Genomic DNA, 24568 nt, shown 5'->3' with positions numbered 1-24568 from the left:
TGATTTCCTAATTAAGTCACTAGGCATTGTTAGACATCTTGAAGGATAGAGGATTGACACCTGCAGTGTTTCTTTCCTAGCACAGACATTAGTCTTTACATAACTGCCTTTTGCATCCTAGTACAGTTGAAGAGACAGACTGCTTTATTGGGTAATTGTATTTTTCTTTTCCCTGTGTGTATGAGAAATAATAGCTTCTGATGGCTGAATCTGAGATTATTTACTGTTTCAGTTTTAAGCCTTTTCTATTTGCAGGTCTTCAGACAGTCTTTCACACAAGGCTTTGTGAATGAGCTTGCTGTCTCTGGAAGCTGAGCGCGGTGGTGCATGCCTGTAATCCCAGCGGCTCGGGAGGCTGAGGCAGGAGGATCAAGAGTTCAAAGCCAGCCTCAGCAATAGCGAGGCACTAAGCAACTCAGTGAGACCCTGTCTCTAAATACAAAATAAGGCTGGAGACGTGGCTCAGTTGTTGAGTGCCCCTGAGTTCAATCCCCAGTACCAAAAAAAAAAAAAAAGACCCCAGCTCTATTGAAATATGATTGACATACAATCAACTGTAAATTTTTATACAGTTTAACATATTTAACATGTTATATACCCAAGAAACTATCATCACATGAAACTGAACATATCCATCCTTGAAAAGTTTCCTCATGCCCATTTGTAATTTCTTTTCCTCTCCCTCCCTATGCTGCTTTCACCTTGTATTAGTTTCCCAGGGTTACTGCAACAAAACACTGCAAATTGGGTGAACAAAGAAATTCATTCCCTCACAGTTCTGGAGGGAAGTCCAGACTGGGGGAGTCAGCTTGGTTGGTTCCTTCTGGAAGATCTGAGGGAATCTGTTCCATGCCCCCTTCTAGCTTCTGGTGGTTTCTGGAAACATTGGTGTTCCTTGGCTTGTAGACATTTCACTGATGTTTGCCTTCAGTCATCTTATAGGTTTCTTTTCTTTGTATCTACATCCAAATTTCCCCTCTCTTATAAGGATGTTAGTTGGATTTAGGACCAACCCAATGCTTTGTTATCTTGTCTTAACTTGATTATATCTGCAAAAACCCTATTTCCAAATAAGGTCACATTCACAGGTCTGAAGAGTTGAGACTTCAGCATGTTTTGGGAGGGGACAACCCACAACACTACCTTTTGTATATTAGATAAATCGAATCTTAACAGTATATTTGTTTGATTTCTTTTCTTTTACCCAAAATAATTTTGGGCGTCATCTCTCTTACATATATGGTTCATTTCTTTTTAGTGTTACAATGGAATATTATCTGCATTGTTTCCAGTGTTTGGCTATAAAAGATAAAGGTCTTTATGTACCTGTTTTTGTATGAATATATGCTTTCATTTCTCTTGGGTAGAAAAGTACCTACGAGTAGAAAGGCTAAATCATATGGTAGATTTATGTATAATTTTCAAAGAAAGTGCCTGATCGCTTTTCAAAGTATTGTTCCATTTTACATTCCCACCAGCAATGCATGAGGTGTTGCTCTGTATCCTTACTAACTCTTGGTATGATTATGTTTTAGACATTCTAATTGGTATGTAGTGGTATCTCATTCTGGTTTTAGTGTGCATCTCTGTAATGACAAATGATGTTGAGCATCTTTCAAGTGTTTCTTTGCCATCCATGTATCTCCTTTGGGGAAATCTTTGTCTTCTACTCCCTCATTTGAGCTGTTTAGTTTATTTTTTTTAAGATATTTTTAGTTGTAGACAGACACAATACCTTTATTTTGTTTATTTTACCTCTAAGCTTCAGAAGTTCCCCGTACGGGCCACCACACAGCTTGTAGATTCAAACAGCAGCTCTTTATTCCCGAACTCACACCAGCCATCTACAATCACGTTCTGGGGAAATCCACGTTCTCTGCCCAAATCCACCTCCACTGGGCTTCTGTCTCCCAAAAAATACTGTCTGAATCCCGTGAGAACTCAAGGGGAACTCAGGCAGCAGGATACGCCCTATTCCCAGCAGGAATAATCTTAAACCTGGAACGCCCTAAACTGGGAACGCCCTAAACCCGATTATCCTAAACCGGGAACACCCTAATCCGCCCTGGTCCTTGAGCAAGGTCACCTACATGCAATGTCACTGCAACATGGGGTACGCTGGCAAGGAAATTGTCATACCTACTTGGCTAATGGCTCCCAGCAATTTTAGTTTTATGTGGTACTGGGGATCAAACCCAGGGCCTCATACATGCTAGGCAAGTATTCTACCACTGAGCTTACAACCCTAGCCCCCTTGAGCTGTTTAGTTTTTATTATTGAATTTTTGAGAGTTCTTGGATATTTACACGTCAGATATATGCTTTCCAAAGATTTTCTTCTCGTCTATGATTCGTCTTTTCATTTTCTTGTTGGTGCATTTTTAAAAGCAGAAATTTTCTTTAAAATTTTTTAGTTTAATTTATTCACTTGTTCTTGTGTTATCTAAGAAATCATAGCCTAACACAGGTTATAAATATATTTTCCTCTGTTTACAAGTTTTAAGGTTTTAGATTTTACACTGAGGTCGATGATCCATTTTGAGTTAGTTTTTGTATCTGGTATGAAATATACCCAAGTTTTCCCCAACCCATCCTGTAGTACTGGGACTTAAACCCAGGGCCTCACATACACCAAACAGTTCTTTACCACTGGGCCATGTCCCTAGTCCCCCAAGTTAATTTTTTAAAAATAGGGTTATGTAATTTTTATGGAATACTTTAAAAAATATTTTGTTTTAGTCGTAGTTGGACACAATACCTATATTTTATTTTATGTGGTGCTGAGAATCAAACCCAGCGCCCCCGCACAAGCTAGATAAGCGCTCTACTGCTGAGCCACAACTCCAGCCCGAGGGAATACTTTTTATAACATTGAGTGTGTGTGTGTGTGTATGTGTAATAACACCTTTATTATTATGTTTAGAAGAACAGTTAATACTGATATTTTCAAAAATGCTGTTTGTATGGTTATGTTTTAGACATGAAATTTGGCCTGGTGTGAGAATCACTATATGTAAAGTAAATTAGGATGACCTGCTAACAAATTGAGTTATTTTCATGTATTTTATCATCACTACCATTACTCTTTCCTTTAGGTTAAGAGAGATTATTTTCTTATCTATTGCATGTAAAATTAATTTTAAACTCCATCTTTGTCACTCGGTGTCTGCATAAATATCAGTAATAAATTATAACTTTATTTTCTGACAAACTTTTGGAATTAACTACTTCATTATATTATAGAGTTCTTTTTTAAAAATCTCAAGTGCAACTTAGAATATTTTGTGTCAGGAGAATAAAAACATATGTAGGTAAAGTGTCTCTTAAAATTATTATTATTATTATTATGTACTTGGAACATTATTTCCGTGTTGTGGTATTATATGTGTAGTTAGACGTCACTTCAGCCCAACAGTGAATTTTCTTAGTGTCTCTGAAATTCATTTATATTTATTTTACCACATATACATACAGAGAAATAGTCATTTTTATAAAGTACTTAGACTTGTTTGTAAAGTGCTTATTTCTCTGTGGCAATAACTTAAACATGATCTCCCAAATTGTTGTAGTATAGATTATAACAGATAAAGGAAGAAGAGTTTCTCCCACGCTGCCAATTTAAACTTTTGTTTGGCTCTTCCAGAAAGACAGACTCATAAGACATAAAGACAGACAGATAGCAAGCAGTGGTGGCATCTGCCTGAATTTTAAAATGGATGATGGAAAAATGTAGAGGAAAATGGAAATGGTATTTGAAAAATTTGTTCCCAGCAGCAGTATAAAGCTTTGTGGATAAAACTTCATTATCTAATTCTATCAGTTCATGTGGATGATAAGAAACAAACTTTGGAACTGGTTTATTGTTGCCCCCCTCCCCCCCAAAAAAATTAGGCTGACCATATGTCCTAATAAGGCTTGGCAAATGATACAGCTAGACTTGATTTACCGTCTGATGGTATTTGATATTTTAAATGTATAATAGCATTCTTTTTAATTTAAAATACTTTCATAATAACATTTCTGTTACTTCCAGTCGGCAGAACCAGTTGAAAGACCAACAGCAACAGCAAGTGGTTTCATTATGCCCTGATGAGACAGAGTGTCTGACAGTGCCAAGGTACAAGCGAGACCTGGTTCAGAAACTGAAAGTCTTGCGGCAAGAACTTTCCCAACAACAGCCTCAGGCTGGCCACTGCCGCATTGAGGTTTCCAGGGAAGAGATTTTTGAGGTAAACTTGGAAATCTTTTTTTTTTTTCTTTTTTTTTTTTTGACAAGTCTTATTTTAAAACAGAGGAAAATTAAATTTAGTGTTTTATTCTCCCTTTTTGAAGAATACTTTTTTGGGATTCATATCCCTCTCAAATGGAAGCATTCTCATTTATATTTTTTAATTGTGGGAAGTAAAGGCAGTAATATTGGAGATACTGAGTATGTGATATAGGCATTAAATGGAATGAAGAGTGCCACATATTCCCCTTGGTTCCATTTGGTCTCTGCATTGCAAATTCTTATTTATTAGTGAATTCTATTTTTCTTAATTAATTCAATTTTTTTTTTTTTTGGAACTGAGAATTGAACCCAGGAACACTTATACACTGAGTCCCATCTTCAGACCCTTTTTGTATTTTATTAGATACAGGTTCTCACTAAGTTGCTGAGGCTGGCTTTGAACTCGTGATCCTCCTGCTTCAGCTTCCTGAGCAGCTGGGATTACAGGCATGCACCACCACACCTGACCTGTTAGTGAATTTTATTTATTTATTTTTAATTTTTTTTGTAGTTGTAGATGGACAGAATGCCTTTATTTTGTTTCTTTATTTTTATGTGGTGCTGAAGATTGAACCGAGTGCCTCACGCATGCTAGGCAAGTGCTCTCCCACTGAGCTACAGCCCCAGCCCATGTTAGTATAGATTATAACAGATAAAGGCCCCAAGTATTATCTATCCCTTGCTTTCTGATTCTTCTGAAAGTGAAGGGACTCTAATTAAAAAATAATTATTTTGTCTGATTACTGTTGGACTACTTCTTTAATTTATTGAAAATCTTTCTGTTATATACTTTTATCCTTGGATTATGGTCCTAATGCCAGCTTCAAAATTCTTGTCATAATACGTGGTAGAGGCCAAAGGTAGGGGTTTTCCATTCATTAGAGGATTCTTGTACAAAAGACATTTGGAACCTGATAACCCTTTTCCTAAATTAGGATGCACTTTTTACTTTCAGAGCAGTTCTGACCTTGTTTGTAGTCTACTATTCATATTTTAAAATGATATAAGGCTGTCTATGTAATGAAGACCACTTTATGATTGCTTATTTTCTTTTGGAACTTTGTTTTTCTTACACTTACTTTACTGGTGCCTGTAATCTAAGATTAGTTCAACCAACTTTTAAAAAAATCTGCTCTTCTACCAAATTCTCTTTTGATTGTGAGTGGAAACATTACTAGTACCTAGTAGGGTTTTCATACAATATTTATCTATTTTGTTTTTCAAAATGCTGTGCGTTTTAAAATATTTGGAATTTATTCATTGATTTAATGGACAAATTTCACTTTATTTAAATTGTGTTTTGTGAGTGAGATGGGAGGGAGAGTTTAATAGGTTAAAAACACCTAATAATAATATATATATATTTTTTTTCAGGAGTCGTATCGACAGGTCATGAAAATGAGACCAAAAGATCTCTGGAAGAGATTAATGATAAAATTTCGTGGAGAAGAAGGCCTTGATTATGGAGGGGTTGCCAGGTAAAGACTTGCTTGTCAGTTAATGATATGTAGATCTTTATACTTACAAATTTAAGACACTTCCTGTGATATAGCTTTGTCTTGGAGATTTATTTTCTAGTATTATATTCCCTAATGTTTGCAAAACAGGGAAAATTCTGTAGATACATTCATGAGGATAGGACAGTGAGACTTTTTCTGAAAATAGCTGCAACCCTTCATGGACTGTTGGTAGGACTAGCTGGCCCTGTGTTTTCATCATTTCTCTTTCTTAGCATTTATTATTTCCTCTGCTTTACATTGTCAGGAATAATCTTGAGACTTTAATGATGTATTACCTAAATTACTGTTTCCTTTTTCTTCCATTGCCAGTTTTTTTTTAGCTTGCTAAATAATTGTGTGTATGGCAGGTCTAATGATGGTCCTTGGAATGTTTCAGTACAGAAGTTATAATGTTTCTGTTGCATTCATAATTACACATTTAATTACCATTTGATTTATTTCTGATGGCATATATACTATTAGAATTTTTTTCCACGTGTGAAAATTCACTTTATGTATATGTAGGAGAAACAATATATCTCTGAATAGAAATGTTGAAAGGACTATCGAAATAATTCTGTTTCCTTATTCTAAAGCCAACTTACATTTAATAGTGCTTCCACTAAGTCCTATAGCTGTTATTTAATATCACTTGTGTTCATTTGTAGACTTATCTTCATTCTGTCACCTATGGCAAATGGTTAATTTCTTTTAATATTTTTTAAAAATGTTCTCTTGCACATCATATTTAGGACTTAGTAGTTCTTGTGGAATTACGATTTACTCATAAATAGAATTCATATGTTTGTAGGAAAACAATATATGCTAGTGGTATCTATGTGTATAGAAATAGTAGTCTTTTATAAAAATCCTTTCTTAACCTTATATACTGTCAAGATTTTGGCAAAATAAATGGGATTAGCAGTGAATGGCTTTTTCTGAACTTTATTCTGTAGTAGAACACCCAAATAGTTAAGTTCTTCTCTTATACATATTCTAAAAACTTGGGCAAAAAAACAAAAATTGGGATTTTCTTTGACAAAAACACACAGATTCACATGCAAGGTATATCAGTGAGTATTGTGTTGTTGGGATGCTGCATATGTGGAGACTTCACTTCTTTTTTATCTATGGTAATTTTTCAAGTGTTATATCATGATAGTAATTTGATTTAGACTATCACATTATTGAATTTTGAAATTTTTTCCTTTAATTGGGAATTCTACCCCATTTGCTAAAAATGTATCATTTTAAGCTACTTAATCCATAATGTCAAAACATACCATTTTAAATAATTTTCTGTAACTCAGGAATAAGAATTGGGATTAGAACTGTCTCTCTGAAGTTCTAGACTAGTGATTTTATTTCATTTCTACCAAGATGAGTGACAAGTATTCATTTATTCTTTGAAAACTATCAAGGATTTATTAAGTTTGGGACAGTAGTACTATTTATTGTGAAGTTTTTGAAAATGTTGATGTAGTACACTGGAAATGAAGAAGTAGTGTGAATCATAACCAGAGAATGCAGACTGGTCCTTGTATTCACACCTATGCCAAGTGCCTTAGAATTTCTGATTTCTTATATTCTTATCATGGTATGCTTTAGGCTGCATTCAATAAAATATAATGAAATCGATGATGAATTTTTCTTACTAAAACAATATCATCAACAAAACACCCCACTGTCCAAAAGTAAAAGTAAATGAATGTTGTATATCCATATAAACTTGTATAAACCTGCCACAATGGGAGTGAATTAGGATAGTCTACATGACATGGATGCTTTGAAATAAAGCCATGTTTTCCCCTTCATTTTGTATTTATCATGGATTACAAATTTACTTAGCATTTAAAGTAGCAGACTATGGGGCTGTAGCATTTCATGAGTAGCTGAACTGCTAGGTAATGTGTTTATATTCTCTGATGCTAAAATGTATTAAAATTGCCCAAAATTACCTGTGTAACTCTACATCATGTACAACCAGACAAATGAGAAGTTATACTTCATTTATGTATGATGTGTCAAAATCCATTCTACTGTCATGTATAACTAATTAGAACAAATTTTAAAAATGTAAAAAAAAATTAATTTAAAAAAATTGCCCCAAATTGAGTGAGCAGAGACTTAAGTATAACTACAGTTAGTACTTTGTTTTCTTTTTTTCTGGGTACGGGGATTGAACTCAGGAGCACTCAACCACTGAGCCACTTCCCCAGCCCTATTTTGTAGTTTATTTAGAGACAGGGTCTCACTGAGTTGCTTAGTGCCTTGCTTTTTCTGGGGCTGGCTTTGAACTCAGGATCCTCCTGCCTTAAGCTGTGTTTACACTCTCTGATGTAATAAAATGTAATAAAATTGCCCAAAATTACCTGTGTAACTCTGCATCATATACAACCAGACAAATGAGAAACATTTATGTATGAGGTTTACAGGCGTGTGCCACTACACCTGGCTGTTTTCCTTTCTTAATTAAAAAAAATATATTTGCTAAAATGTTGAATGGTATATCAATAAACATTATCGATTAACAAAAAATGTTTTGTCATATCTTGTTTTCTAGGGAATGGTTGTATCTCCTGTCACATGAAATGTTGAATCCATACTATGGCCTCTTCCAGTACTCAAGAGATGACATCTATACATTGCAGATCAACCCTGATTCTGCAGTGAATCCGGTATGATTTATAGTTGTAATGATGTGAATTGGGACCTATAGTGCTTGTTTATCTCTAAATATCAAGTGAAGTTTATTACATTGATTGATTGATTGTGGTACTAGGGATTGAACCCAAGTGTACTCTACCACTGAGCTACCTCCTCATTCCTTTTTATTCTTTTTAATTTTTAACAGCATCTCACTGAATTTCTGAGATTGGCCCAGAATTTAGGATCCTTCTGTCTCAGCCTCATGAGTAGTTGGGATTAAAGGCATAAGTTTCCATGCCTGGCTCAATATAGTTTATTATAATAGAAATTACTTGTTCATGTCCTAGTCATGCTCTTTGACTCAGTAATTCTTCTAGAAAATTTTCTCAGGTGAATGATTATGGATATATGCAACAATTTAAGCACAGGGCTGTTTATTCTTTATGATAGCCCTAGTTGAAAACAATAGTTATCCATAAGATTGGTGAAGATGTGGGGGAAAAGGTATACTCAATACATTGCTGGTGGGACTGCAAATTGGTGCAGCCACTATGGAAAGCAGTGTGAAGATTCCTTCAAAAACTTGGAATGGAACCACCATTTGATTGTTTTCCCACTCCTTGGTATATACCCAAAGGACTTAAAATCAGCTACAGTGATGCAGATACATCATTGTTTACAGCAGCTGTATTCACAATAGCTAAGCTATGGAACCAACCTAGGTACCCTTCAGAAGATGAATGGATATAGAAAGTGTGGTGTATATATACACAATGGAATATTACTCAACCATAAAAAAATGACTTTATGACTTTTGCTGGTAAATGTTTGGATCTGAAGACTATCATGCTAAGTGAAATAAGCCAGTTCCCAAAAACCAAATGCTGAATATTTTGTCTGATATAAGGATGCTAACACACAGTGGGGATGGGGGGAGAATAGAAGTTCATTGGATTAGACAAAGGGGATTGAAGAGAAGGGAGGGTAGATAGGAATAGGAAAGACAATAGAATGGATCGGACATAACTTTCCTATGTCCGTATATGAGTACATGACCAGTGAAACTCCATATCATGTACAGTCACAAGAATGGGATCCTAATTAGAATAAGTTATACTCCATGTATGTATAATGTGTCAAAATACAGTCTACTGTCATGTATATCTAAGAAGAACAAAAAAAGAAAAACAAAACAGTTATCCATAAGAAGGAAGATTGGTTAAATTATGACATAAAGCAGAATAATAGAAATGGTTAAGAACACAGATTCTGGGATTGGAAGACATGGAATCATATCCTATTCTCATCATTTACTTAGTTGTGATATGGGTGAGCTCATTAACTTAAGCCTCAATTTTTTAATTACTAAAAATAATAAGTATGGTTCATGTCTCAGAGAAGAGTGTGAGAGTTAAGTGGGACCTTGTATATTGCGAACTTAGTATAGAGCTACACTTTTTTTTAATATACTCTTTTTAGTTGTTGATGGACTTTATGGTGCTGAGAATCTAACCCAGTGCCTCACACATGCTAGTGCCTCACACAAGTGCTCTACCACTGAGCCATAACCCCAGCTAGTGCTATACTTTTTAAACCCTATTATACATTATTATGAACTTAGGAAGAGAACCTATCTACAAGCAATTAAGTAAAGCTGCAGTGGGACTATAATTTGGACTGATTTCTAAAAGAGAAATTTTACAAAGTACCTTTACCGTCTGAGAGAGGCATCAACTGTAACACGTTATTTTATAGTGATGTATAAAAGCTTGAATGTGCCCTACAGAAACATTCCTGAGTTTTATTGAGCTTTGATGTGACAATCTGTTCCATTTAAATAGTCACGGAGTACAAATTTGATATTTATCAAAAAATCTTAATGCCTACTTATTAAATATTTACTTTTTATTTAAAAACTTCTTTGATAGTTTCTAGCTTGAGTATTTATATAAACTTTTTTTCAATTTCAGGAACATTTATCATATTTCCACTTCGTTGGACGAATAATGGGAATGGCTGTGTTTCATGGACATTATATTGATGGTGGTTTTACATTGCCTTTTTATAAACAGTTGCTTGGAAAGTCAATTACTTTGGATGACATGGAGTTAGTTGATCCAGATCTTCATAACAGTTTGGTGTGGATACTGTAGGTGGAATCTTATATCTGTTTATTATAGCTAGAATATGAGCTTTAAAAAAGAATCATTTCAAAACTATTTATTTTAAAACTTAAAAAAATATGTGCTGAAAACATATTAAATGTAGTTACATGAGTAATAGGCCCACATAAGACTTTCCCCCTTTCTGCTGCTTTCCTATTCATTTCAAATTCCTTAAAGTTAGCAGGTATTATTACTTTAAAAGGGAAGAAATTCTAGTACAGATTGAGTATCCTTTATCCAGAATGTTTGGAACTGGCATTGCTTTCAGATTTTGGATTTGTTTTAGATTTTGAAATATTTGTCTATACTTAAGATATTTTTGTGGTGGTGGGGGGAACCTAAGTCTGAATACAAAATTCATTTATGTTTTTGGTATACCTTATCTACATTGCCTACAAGTAATTTTATACTTATTTTTTAGTGTGCCTATGTTTTTACTTTGACCCCTCCCATGAGGTCAGGTGTGGAATTTTACACTTGGGGCATCATGTTGGCACTGAAAATGTTTTGGATTTTGGAATTTATGGGATTTAGGATTTTTAAATTAGGGATACTCAATTTATATATTCTGTACTATTTACGTATACAGTACTATGTGTAATGATTTCCTCAATGTGGTAAAGTTCTGTTCCTGTTTTGCATGTGGTAGAATAGCGAATTTCTGAATCCATTGCTTTTTAATGAAGTGCTGATTGTTGGAATCATAAATAAGAATCATAAATAAGAACTAATTCTATTTAGGTTAATAAATAATTTAGGAAGATATGCTGGTAGTACTTACTTTTATGAAATGTACAGATTGCTTTCTCTGGATTACTCAGGTCAGTGAAGGAGGTTCCCAGATTCCCTAAGGCCTTTTATCTGAATGTCAAAATATAACTGAACTTTTCTTACATTGTGGTCCTAGCAAAGTTCAGCTTTGATCGAGGTTATTTCTCATTACTAAGGAAGTGAAATGTTACTTGTATTTATATTAAAGCTTTTTTACTTTTTGCCCAAGAAAAGTATGTGGTAGTATAAAAAGTAGAAGATGAATCTGACCTTATGTTTATCATGTCATAAAACTATCTTAGTTTTATCTGTCTCACCAGTTAATAAACCTATAGGATTGATGTTTTAGGTTTCCCAGTTATGTATCTTTTTCTGTTTCCTGTCCAGTGAAAATGATATTACAGGTGTTTTGGACCATACTTTCTGTGTTGAACATAACGCATATGGTGAAATTATTCAGCATGAACTCAAACCAAATGGCAAGAGTATCCCTGTTAATGAAGAAAATAAAAAAGAATATGTCAGGTAAACATTTATCTGTTCTCAAGATTGAGAATTTTTGTAATGTTCTAGAATGTCAGTATGGACAAACATTAAGTAGTTTTATTCCTATAAAATATGCTTTCATAGAATTTAGTGACTTAAAAACAGTCACTGTTGTTTTTCACAATTCCAGGGGTTAGTAATTTGGGCGAAGAATAATAGGGATGGCACATTGCTGTTCCACAAATAGTCAGCTGGACTAAAGTGCCAAGGTGGCCTCTTCATTCTTACAAGTGAGAACTCAGCTAGGATGGCTCAAATGGCTGTGGGCTGGCAGGAACAACTCTCATCTGAGGGCATTGTCTGGGGCCTCATTGCCACTAGGCTCCTTGGTACTCCCTTTATAGCATCAAAGATCTCTCTCTCTCTTCCAGCAAAACAGTCAGATTTCTTGGGGGTGGCTGGCTTTCCAGAGCACAAAAGCAGAAGCTTCCAGATCTTTTTAAAAACTAGCATGGCACTGTCAACATGACGTCTGCTGTATTGTTTTGGTTGAAGTGAGTCACAGGCCAGCCCAGGTTCATTGGGGAGGAGGGGCTGCACATAGGTGGGAATGCCAGAGACTGGGAGCATCAAAGCTATGTGTAGTATAGCTATTTCAGGGAACTTTGTGTTGTATTCCTAGCACTTTGCCTATTTATAAATGAGTACCTAGTGAGTTTGAGGGAGAAATATAAGAAAATGTTCTTTATGTTTTATAAAATACAAATTGAGGAATTTTGAAATTGGTTTAATACTTACTATGGTAACTAAAGTCTTCTAAATATAAAACTGGATCAGATTTAGGAGTTTGAGCTTCATATGTACACAGAAACATGAATACTATTGCTATTTTGTATATATTATTATCCCCAAATCATTTTTTTTTTTTTTGGACACAATACCTTTATATGTGGTGCTGAGGATTGAACCCAGGGCCTTGCATGTGCTAGGTGAGCACGCTACCACTGAGCCACAACCCCAGCCCCTATCCCCAAATCTTATTAGCTAAAATTTTCCTTCTTTCAAAATGAGACCTCTCAGTTTCATACACTGTTGGTGGGATTTTGGGAAAGCAGTTTGATACAGCTACCAAAGGAAACTTGCATATGCCCTTTCACTGGAAGTTCTGTTTTTGGGACTCTTCTACAGAAACACACATCTAATTAACAAAATATGAATAAGGATATTCAGTTAAAGAATGCTTATAGAAAAATTAACTACCAAAATGTTTTTAGAGTAAAATGATTATACATTCAGTACAATATTATGTGGATGTTTAAGAAGAGAGATTGTATAAGCTATAAGATTTAAGAAGCAAGTTCTAGAAGAATTACCTAGGGACAAAATTGTGTTGTTGTTTTTTTTAATTATATGGCTGTATAATTATTTGGTTCTATACCAAATATAGTATTTGCTAGAGGGAGGGAGCAGAGGTGGGGGCCTGAAAATAGGGAGGGTAAAGAGGGCAGAAGAATGGACTTTCAGGTTTCACTTGGTCTCCATGGTTAATGTTTGATTTTTCTTTATATTGGTGATTGCTGTGTTACATTTCTGATAAAAACTGTAAGAATGGCTGGGAATTTCTCTCATCCCTGCTGCATTGTCAGTCTAGGATCCAGTGTGTCCTCAGTTTTTAGATTTACTTTCTCCAGGGCTTATGTGTTTATCAACACAATAATAAATCCTATGCAACTGTAGGAGTGAGATAAACAAGGACAAGAGTTACATGGTTTTGCTGCCCCTTTAAACCAACAAACAGATCCTCCAGACAATATAATATTAAGTAATTATTTATTAATTAGAGAAATAGTCATCCAAGTTTGGAAAAGGAAATGTTGATAACAAATTTGACAGAAAAGTAGTCCTGATGTGTTAGATTGAGAGGTTTCCTGGGTAGACAGGTAAATGAAAGCAATTTATTTTTAAATGACAAACTCCAGTCAGAGCACAAGTTATACAGTTGATGTATAGTTTAGTGCTTTTTTGGGGGGGGGGCGGGGAGGGGGTAAAGTGACATCTTCCAGAGTTTTTACAGCTTTCAGTGAACAATGAATATTTATTCAGAAAGTGCTGTTGGCTTTAGTTTCTTCTCATTTTGGATATGAAGATTCCCTACCTCCTTTTCCCCAATAGTCCTGCCCTAGATATAAACAGAAGACCCAGCAACACATTCTGATAACATTTTCAAATACAGCCAGAAAAAATGGTCATCTTTTGAGTCAGTGCGCTATTTTTTTCTGGTTTGTTGGAATGTGTGGTATAAGAAAGAAATTTTATCAAGTTTGTTTGTGTATGCTTGCTGGAGATTGAACTCAGGGCCACGTGCATGTTAAGAAGCACGTGCTGTACCACAGGTCTATACCCTCAGCCAATAGGAGTTGAACCTCAGACTATCTGAGCTCTAGTAGACTTCTAGTTTACTAGTAGTTTCTCTGATTTGAAGAATTGCTTCATTGATATTGCTTTTATTTGTGGAAGTTTACATTTTATCAAGATTGAACTGCCTCACAGCTTGGGATCCATTTATCCCCATTAGTTTGAGATTTTTTTAAAAAAAACTTTAGAAAAAATTATTTTTTTAAAAAATTATTTTCTAACTGTTGATGGATCTTTTTATTTATTTGTATGTGGTGCTGAGAATCGAACCCAGTGTCTCACACACGCTAGGCAAGCGCTCTGCCACTGAACCACAACCTCAGCCCTAGAATAAATTCTTGATGCTAGATGTTTATAAAGTACAGTGTTGCTGAAGAAGTGATTCACATTAATTACCAAATCTAAATATATCTGATCATACAAAACCCCTGCCTGATGTTTATAGGCTCTATGTGAACTGGAGATTTTTACGAGGCATTGAGGCTCAGTTCCTGGCTCTGCAGAAAGGGTTTAATGAAGTGATTCCCCAGCACCTGCTGAAGACATTTGATGAGAAAGAGTTAGAGGTCAGTACATCCATGTTATGACATCATCTAGCGTGATAAGATTAGCAATTATTTTGTTTCTTAGTTTTTAGAGGTAAGTTGTGTTTCTAATGCTTTGAAAGTGTATTTTTTATTTTTTTAATTTTTTTATTAGTTACACATGACAGTACAATGATCTTGACAGTTCATACATTTGAATCAAATGGGGTATAATTTCTCATTTTTCTGATTGTACAGGTTGTAGAATCACATTGTCAATACAGTCACCTATATACATATAACAATAATAATGTCTGTTTTATTCTGCTGCCCTTCCTATCCCCCCTTCCCCTCCCCTCCCTCCCATCACTTCTCTCTACCCAATCTAATGTGATACACTTCCCCCGCCCACAACATCATACATGTATTCTGTATAACGATGAGGGTCTCCTTCCATCTTCCGTGCAATTCCCCTTCTCCCTTCTTTTCCCTCCCACCTCTCTTCCCTATTTAGTGGTAATCTTCTTCTCATGCTCTTCCTCCCTGCTTTGAAAGTTTTATTGTTCAGTGCTTTGAGAATTCTTATTCACCGGAAGTCTTTTATGCTTGGAATATCTTTGAGTAAGCTTACATTATGAACATTTTTTTCTTTTTCTCCTGTTTTGGTATTGGGAATTGAACCCAGAGGTACTTTACCACTGAGCCACAATCCCTATCACTTATTCTTTTTTTTTTAAAATATTTATTTTTTAGTTTTAAGTGGACACAATATCTTTATTTTATAATTATTTGGTGCTAAGGATCGAACTTAGCTTGCTAGGCGAGCACTCTACCCCTCAGCCACAACCCCAGCCTTCCCAGCACTTCTTATTTTTTATTTTGACACAGGGTCTTACAAATTTCCTTAAGGCATTGCTAAATTGCTGAGACTAGCCTTGAATTTGAGATTTTCCTGCCTCAACCTCCTGGGATTATAGGCATGCACCATTATGCCTGGCACAATGTGAACATTCTTAATTTCCTTTTGTCCTTTCTTCTCTTAAACAGACTTCATGTCTTATGTGTATATTCTTCCAATTTTTTTTTTCCGTTCCATGATTTAGTGGTTATCGATTTAACTAAATAAAGCCTTGTCAATTATCATATTGAACTTTATTTGGATAAAGGTCTAAGCTCAGTTGGATTTGTACTAAACTTTGCTAGAAAACATTTAGTAGACAGATCATTAGAGGAAATAAATAAACACTTAGGAAAACTGTACAGTATCTAATCACCTTTAGACCTTTAGAAACATTCATATACCAACAGTAGCTATACTCAACAGTTAAAAGTTTGTTTCTGATTAAAGCTAGTCTTTTTAGCACCTCAGATCTGGTTAAAGATGGTTAACATCTTTTAATAGTCACCTTTAATGATTAACATCTTTAATAGGTTAAAGTTTAACAATCTGGTTAAAGTTATAATAAACATCTTTAACAAACACATCTGAAGTTTCTTCTGAACTGCTTTGAAAAATTAATGAGGTTTTATTCTGCCAAAAATTCCAAATTTATTTAGTGATTAGGGATAGCATAAATATTTGAAGTCTACAACTATCTTAAAACATGTATTCATTAATATCAGTGTCCTAACTAAATGTGCTGTTTGCAAATAAATCTAAAAAGGTTCGTTTGTCTTAGTGCTATCTCCATTCCTTCTGCAACTTATTATTCATAGTAATATGGCCAGAAGGAGGTAATCAGGAAGGGGAGAGACACATAGCAGCAGAAGGGGCACTAAAGTTGAGATACAGGACCTTTTCATCTGTTTATGAAACAAATGAGTTTTCTTTAGAGGAATGGAAATTAGAAAGCAAAGAATTTAGAAGGTGTCTTTTGTGTTCTGAATGCATCCATAATCCTTTTAGGGTAACCTTTTCCCAGTGACTTAGATTCAGTAATCTTTTAGAAGCCTATACAAACTTCGTTGGAGATCTTGTTCAGTAGGGGTGGGATTTACTTATAGTTTCAACTACTAATGAAATTGTTTAAACTTTTTAGAGTTACACTGGATTAATAGGATTAATTATAATCTAGGATACACAAGTTACATTGTGTTTTATATTATATACTTTCATAATTCACCATTATAAACATGTTAGATTAATAAGATGAGTTAGTCTTGGACCCTAAAGAGATGTATTAGTAGTGCTCAAATGATTTTGATATAGTTCATCTCTACTAACCCTGCATTAGGATGCTAAGCAGAGTTCTATATCAATGTGTTCATATATTTCATATTTTAATATAATTTTAAGATTATTAAGCAAGTTGTGTCAATCACTTATTCAAGACAACATTTCATGAGTTGCTGTGTACTGTGAGTCACTTTCATGGAATGTGGTGGTGTAGATGTAACTGTCATTTTACAGCAGAGGAAACTGTTTGCTGATGGAATTGAAATGCCCCAAATCACAAAGCTAATAGTGTTGAAACTAATAGAATGTGATGTGGGTCTGTGGAAGGCACAAATAAACTTTATGTGTCTCAATTTCTGTCCTTTTTTAAAAAAATGCAATTCTGTTATAAAACTGTGGAATTTTCACAATTCTTTTGTCTTGTTGAGTCCATCACAGTGGTGATTTTCAGATCCTGGGGAGGGAATCTACAGTGAGTAGATACCTCTGTTGGTTTTTAAAATATAGATCCTGTCACCCAGATGCAAAGAATTAGAACCTCTGAGCATAGGACTTGGTGTATATATTTTGGAATGTTTTATCATGTGCACCTTTGATTAAGAGGCACCAAATGAGAACTAACACCACAAATCTTTAAGTTTTATTTTGAAGAATTTTTGATGTGGCTTTGGTTTCTAGTGGCTCATCTACTTCTGCAATATTTTAACAGCTCATTATTTGTGGACTTGGAAAAATAGATGTCAATGACTGGAAGGTAAACACCCGGTTAAAACACTGTACACCAGACAGCAATGTCGTTAAGTGGTTCTGGAAAGCTGTGGAGTTTTTTGATGAAGAGCGACGAGCACGATTGCTTCAGTTTGTGACAGGATCATCTAGAGTGCCTCTGCAGGGCTTCAAAGCACTACAAGGTAAAAAGAGGGAGAGACTGGCACAGCTTCTCTAAGCTTCTTGTAAGCTTGTGGAGGTGGGGATGGCAATATTTAGTTTGTACAGATATTTTACAGACCATGTGCTTATAAACAGATTCTCTTTTCACTCTGTTTCTTATCTGTAATACATACCATGAAATCTTCTTCTCCTTCCTTCTTTTGTTCCCCTCCTAAGAGCCTTTTCTGCCGGGTTCTCTGTGATTGTAGTGAGTGCTGCATGCTAGACTGGACTATTCATGGTGATGCTCTGTCTTTTGTTTTCTGGTTGCTTGCTTATACTTCTGTTGCACATTCCTGTAGTGGAAGTTGTTCATTTCATGTTCACATTTCAACCTCGCAAAATATTTACCTCCCTGCATGCCTCTCCCCTCTACTCTTTCTTTTAATAGAAACAGGCAGTTTGGGTCATGGAAGACATCTGTTTGGTCAGAGCACTTCAATTATTGCATGGCCTCAGACCATTGATGTATAACAATATTCCAGTTTTTTAAGAAATGTTTTCTGAGGAATAAGCTGTTTAATTTTGGATGAGTTGGTAATATTGCTAATGACTGTGGTACTTCACTGTGCTTTCCTTACCTCTTAAGCTCTTCATTTTAAAAGCTGCTGCTACTGGTGATGAGGGAGGATATACAAAGCAAGACTGGTACATAATGTCAGTGCCATGCACAGTGCATACCTTGAAATTCCACAGGCAAAGTTGTGTCCTTTGAGTTGTGTTTATTTTCCCTGTTTGGAGAACTCAAAATTGTATTCCTTCTCCATATATTTATATGGGGCATCTGTGTTAAAATTGTATATGATAAACTACTAATCTGCTCTTAGCCCATTTTGAGTCATGAAATCTAAATTTGCATTAGGTTGTCATTTTTAAAAAAAAATTGTGCATATGTATTTTGTCTTGAATTTACCCAGTTACTTTTTTTCCCTCATTCTTTGGAATATTGATCTATAAAAGAAGTTTGACAAAAGGATTCAATTCAGCACTTTTTCCAAAAATGAAATGCTAGCATATTAAGGCGAACAGCCTTACCCAAACCAACTTTAAAAACCCAGATTCTTTTTCTGCTGCCCCCGAGGTAGCATGTGTGGATTTATAGCATTCTCCTATCCCTACATCCTGTGGCTTATGTACCAGTTTTAATCTAAGATTTTAGAGATGGAGACATATACCCATGGTGATTTGACCCTTTTTTTTCCTTTGCAGGTGCTGCAGGCCCACGCCTCTTTACCATCCACCAGATCGATGCCTGTACTAACAACCTGCCAAAAGCCCATACCTGGTATATTATTTTTGTAACTTTCCTCCCTGTCCCGTGTAGGTGTGTGTTTGTTCCTAACAGATTTGATTTTTCATTTATTGTTTTTACCAGTAAATTGACACTTAAACGGAATGATAAATAACTCAAATTAAGTAATTTAAAAGAATATTATTCAGAAGTTGGTAATCTTTAAAGTATAGATTACTAATCCCAAATTAGTAATCTATACTTTAAAGAAATACAGCCTTTTAACATTCTGTATGACATAAAGATTGACATGGTTGTATTAGTAGTACACATTTAGTATATAGATCGTTTAAATGAACTCTATAATATCTGATTTACTTATTCACANAACCTAGCCTATGTGGGTTGTTTTTATATTTTTCAAGCATGGATTTCCTGGAAATACAGCTGTATAATTTTGGTTATCAAATTCATAATACAACCATTTAGTCTAAACTTAGTAGTTTATTTCTTATCTAAGATATGTTCAAGAGTTCCTGTTTTTAAGAAGACTTTTTTTAAAAAAAAAACTGATGTTTTTATCTTGAATCAATATGATCAGGAGTTTTTGGAATTACTTTTCACCTTAAATTGAAATAGTGCATTTTTATAGTTTCTCAGAGCATGTGGAAGGGATAGGATTTTCATTCTTTTGCTGGGTCAGCTTGTCTTTAGTATATATACTACTCTTATTAACCAAAGCCTCTAATAAGAGCACCTAATTTATATTTTAATTACAGTGTAAGTGTCTATCAAGTAAACCATGCTGGAGCTTTGTTTAGCTGCTCATAACTTCAACTAAAATTATCAAGAATGAAAATTTTCTTCTAAATATTATTTAGCAAGCTTTACTCTGTGGTACAAATCACTTTAAAATGGAAGAATTAATTTTGGAAGTAAAGGAATCCCAGTTCCCTAAGTGTTGAAAATTTGCATCTGACTTTCAAGGTGCGTGGCATGTCATTCAATCCAGAAGACAATCAAAACTCCGGGGTGAGAGATTGGAAAAATCTGAAATCACAGGTGGATTTTTAAATTCAGCCAACAAAAAATATATACCTTCTGTTTTTAAAAACATTGATGTGATATTTTGGACAACTTTTGGATTTTGCAGTTTAAATATCAAGTGAAAAGAACATTTATGTTCTGGTTCATGTGATATAGTGGGTTCCAGTCTGTGTTTTTGAAGCCAAAGGGTTCCTCAGAGGTGCCTGATGAGTGATGGTTTAGAAAGGGAGGGAAAGCCTAGCCTATCCTCATCCCTTCCCCCTTCACCCAAAGCAGCTTCTATTTTTTCTTTTATATATTGGAATTCTAAGTAAGCTTTCCTGGGGTGTGTTGGTATGGGGGGCGGGTAGGGAAATGAGTAGGATAAAACAAGTGGAGACTTTGCTGCTTTAAAAACAATTTTCTGAGTATTTTAATGTATTTTATTTGGCCAAATTTGACTGCTACAAAAGCTAGTCATAATAACTGTGCAGCAGTAATGTGCAGCTATGCCAACCTTTCTTCCCACTGTTTTTCCTACTGCATTCTTAGTACTGAAGAAAATCTTGAAATGTACAGAAATGCTATTTGATTATCAGTAATTTTTAGCTTTTGTGAAAGTACATTAGTTACAGGTCCATCTCTCTTTTCTATAAAGCACGAGTGCAGTTTGTAGTTGTGCCTACTCTTATAATATTTCAGTAAAAAGTAAATACACGATGAATACTTTCTAGAATTCATAACTGACAGGGATGCCGTAATAATAAAATTATATTAACAGTTTTCATGTACAGTATAAAGAAGGCAGAGCTGGGCGCGTGGTGCTCACTTGTAATTCCAGTTACTTGGGAGGCTGAGGCAGGAAGATCACAAATATGAGGTCAGCCTCAGCAAATTACTGAGACCCCCATATCAAAAATCAAAAGGGGATAGGGATCTAGCTTAGTAGTAGAGTACCCCTGGGCTCAATCCCCAGTACCACACGTACACACAAATAAATAAATATGAATAAGTAAAAATTAAACAGGCAAATGTCATCTCTTTTTGAGTGCCTTTTAACTTTATAATAATGACTTAATAGAACTTAAAGAGAAAGAAATTATCCTACATAATATGTCTATGGTACCACCAACATAATAAATGAAAACATGATTTCGATTTCAATTTCAAAATTACACTAACTGATTACTTCCAAGTGGGTGCTAATCAAACAAAAACACGCAGTGTGTCATTGAAACTTGGATTTGCACCTCATGTTTAATGTGAATATTTATTCCCACGCATCCCTTTAACTGTTTTTCTTCCCTGTCCTTTCTCTAGCTATTATTTCGGATAATGTTAAGTGTCACCTTTCCATACTTTTGCCAATTCCATCATGAATTCATTATTTTGAACAGTGATTACTTTGTAGAGCTTATATGTAGTACAGTGATGCATTTTGATTCAGAGGGCTTGTTTCTTGATGTAAAGAGTTTTTAAATAGTGCTGTGTATAGTGTACATTGTTTTTGCACATAGTTTGTTGCCCTGAATGGGTTTATTTTTTTATCAAGTCCTTTTTTCTTTCTTGTATTTACAATCCAGAGCACAAGTTTCTCCTCTTTTAAATACAATGTAATTTGCTTTATTTTACAACACTAAATCTGCTTTAAACTTCGGGTGCATTGGACTGATTGCACTGGCGGGAGTTAGAGATGGTTCCAGCCACCTCTGTGGTCTGGTAGAGCAGCTTCCTCTGCTTCTGTGTTTAAGCTGCAGCGTAGTCAACGGGTGCCATTTGTGGTATTTAACATTCTTACATTAGGATGATGATTGTACCAAATGCTGAGTTGTTTTATTTCTAGATGTAATTAGTTCACTTTATGTAATTTTCTTCCTTCTCTTGACTTTAAAAACAAAGTTTTATCATTTTCATTGTATTTGTATTTATTACAGAGTGTTTTAGCTTTGATATTCTTTGTATTTTCACTCAGTTACATGAGCTTTATCAATAACATCTACATAAATGGTTTTTAAAAATTAACTATGTATGTGCCCATGCCGAAGTTGAGCAATAAAATGAATGCTGTTTGCACTATCACAGCATCAATGTTTTTAAAGAATATTGTGTGTAATGAATTGTCTTGAAAAAATCTGATTGGCTCTACAAAAGGTGATAAGCATGAGTGATAAAATGAGAAGTTAATGCATGCCTTAGTTGTTCCTTTATCACATTAAGGAGCTTTATCATTACAGATCCTTTATCACATTAGAGAGTTCAGGACCCCTTCTCTTTCTCCAGTAGAGCAGGAAGGTGCATGTTTTCTCCTGCCATGGCAATTTGATGAATTGCCTGTGCCTGCTGAGGGCTGTGAGGTCTGTCTGGATTTAGCAGGGAAAGAGTGATATGGTCCTGAAACCAGTCTGTACCCAGGACTGTTGGGTCTGGAGGGCAGAGCTGTGGTAGGGACCTCAACATTTGCCAGTCCTGCCTTGGTGTTGCAATAAAATCCTCAAAATGAAAAGGAAAAGTCAGTTCTACTCTCCTTAAACGCCAAGAATTTTAAGGTGTGTGATTTACAACTCTGTAAATGCTAGTGAATGAAAATCCAGCTAAAATACATAATGGGAAAAGAAATGCATGTGGTATATTTTTTTCATCTAGAAAACATAGTCTATTTGAGTCTATACAGCACAGGCTACAACAGAATGGACCACCTGGGGGACCTGTAAGTAGCAGCATGTATTAAGAGTTTTAAGAGTGGGAATGCTGTGCTTTTTTTTTTTTTAGTTGTAGATGGACACAATATCTGCTTATTTTTATGTGATGTTGGGGATCAAACCCAGTGCCTCACATGTGCAAGGCAAGCGCTCTACCATTGAGCTACCGCCCCAGCCCCATGCTGTGCTTTTAAATATTCATTTGAAATTTATTATTTTCCTTTGTCTCATTGCCACATTAACTGCTTTTAGCTAAAATTTATAAGGTTTTAGAAAAGATTTTTGATAATTTAATAGTCTACAAATTAGCTGAAAGTTTGATTTAATGTTTGTTGGAAGTTTTTCTGCTGTGTGGTAACCGGAGAAGTTTCTCCCTTTGCTAATTATAATCAAGGTTAACTTTATTTCCCACTACATTTATTTGTACTTTCTATCCAAGATGTCTACAAGGACAAATGTAACTGGACGGGAGCCTAGCACCAGGATAGATGAGGCATTTATACAAAAGGGTTACCTCCCTGTGTTAGCAATCTTGGCAAACAAAAAATAGGTTAAACTTTATATGGGAGGTGTTGTTTGCAGTAGATGCGACTTCTTCATTCAGCAGATATTTACTGCTTTCCTCCTGTATATGAGGCTGTGTGTCATAGCTGTGGGTGGCTATTAGAAAACTCAATTTCCAAACCAATGCTGCAGCCTATGTCTCAGTGAAGGCCAAATTCAAACTGGCTCAAAAGTCAGTTCTCAGTCTGCATCCAGCAAAGGAATCAGTTCAGATGGGAGGAGCACATGATTAAGCCTTTTTTCAGGAAATTTGTTGAGATGTGGCTGAGAAAGCAATTGGTTTTGCTCCAGGAGCAAAAATGTCTCTGTCTGGTAGCTCAACTTTCTATCAGCTGCCATTCCAAGAGGGCAGCACTTGAGACCACAGTATTTGATCCAATCACTTACTTTACCCCAGGACAGTCAGATCTTACCCCTTCTTTGCCTCCTTGGGCATTGCTTCACTCACAAGCTCCTCCCCATGCCTTCCACTCTCTCCCTGCATCCCTCTCTCCTCCCTGCATCCCTGCTGTGGTACCCTCTGCCCGTCACTTGCTTTGATTAGCAAGGCCCCCATATCCATAATTGCCCTGAAGCTTTCTACTCCTGGCCTTCTCTAAAGCCTCCTTGCTATGGAGGACACCATCCCTGCATGGGTTCTCTTGCCCCACATGCCCAAACCAGAGATTGGGTTGGTGTGCTCTTGTCCACTTTGAGTCCATGTGCAAACTGTCTGGCTTTATACCCTTTGCTGCTTCTCACTGCTGTCTTCTCCCACCCAATAGAAGCCATGATGCTTCTTTTATCTTCCAATGTGTTGCAAGAATCCTGCACATACACTATAAAGGCTCAACTCAAAGGTCTACCTCTGACGACCAGCCTATATTCTAGCTTTTATCCAATTTGGGGGAGATGGGGGGAATCCTCTTGAGTGTGTGTGTTTATTGTTAGTGGCTGCTAAGTTTAGCACAAATCTGACTTATGAAGAATATGTACCTTCACTTCCCTTTTCTAGGTTGAAGTCAAATTCAAAAGCAAGCTGGGTGTGATAGTACATGCTTGTAATCCCAGAGACTCTGGAGGCTGAGGCAGGAGGATGCCAGGTTTGAAGCCAGTTCTAAGCAACTTAGTGACTTATTTGAGACCCTGTCTTCAAATAAAATAAAAAGGGCTGAGGATGCTCCT

General features: G+C 35.6%; 1 protein-coding gene across 4 annotated transcripts in view; it reads left to right on the top strand.

Moving 5' to 3' along the window:
- Smurf2 (SMAD specific E3 ubiquitin protein ligase 2) overlaps window positions 1–22551 on the top strand; it is a 59966-nt gene extending 37415 nt beyond the window's left edge. For 2 of the 4 annotated variants that reach the window (XM_048798165.1, XM_048798166.1), the window contains 8 exons: window positions 4033–4228; window positions 5644–5747; window positions 8332–8446; window positions 10388–10566; window positions 11741–11878; window positions 14700–14820; window positions 17664–17865; window positions 19094–19448. In XM_048798165.1, coding sequence (XP_048654122.1) covers window positions 4033–4228; window positions 5644–5747; window positions 8332–8446; window positions 10388–10566; window positions 11741–11878; window positions 14700–14820; window positions 17664–17865; window positions 19094–19290 — 1252 coding nt within the window. In that variant the 3' untranslated portion in view covers window positions 19291–19448. Of the gene's footprint in view, window positions 1–4032; window positions 4229–5643; window positions 5748–8331; window positions 8447–10387; window positions 10567–11740; window positions 11879–14699; window positions 14821–17663; window positions 17866–19093; window positions 19449–22514 lie in introns of those variants that run through there. The other 2 variants (XM_048798164.1, XM_015504769.2) reach the window with 2 other exon arrangements.
- The last annotated feature ends 2017 nt before the right edge of the window (window positions 22552–24568 follow it).

This window comes from Marmota marmota, unplaced genomic scaffold, assembly GCF_001458135.2.
Source record: "Marmota marmota marmota unplaced genomic scaffold, marMar, whole genome shotgun sequence".
Taxonomy (NCBI): Eukaryota; Metazoa; Chordata; class Mammalia; order Rodentia; family Sciuridae; genus Marmota; species Marmota marmota.
This window is presented reverse-complemented; position numbering and strand designations above follow the sequence as displayed.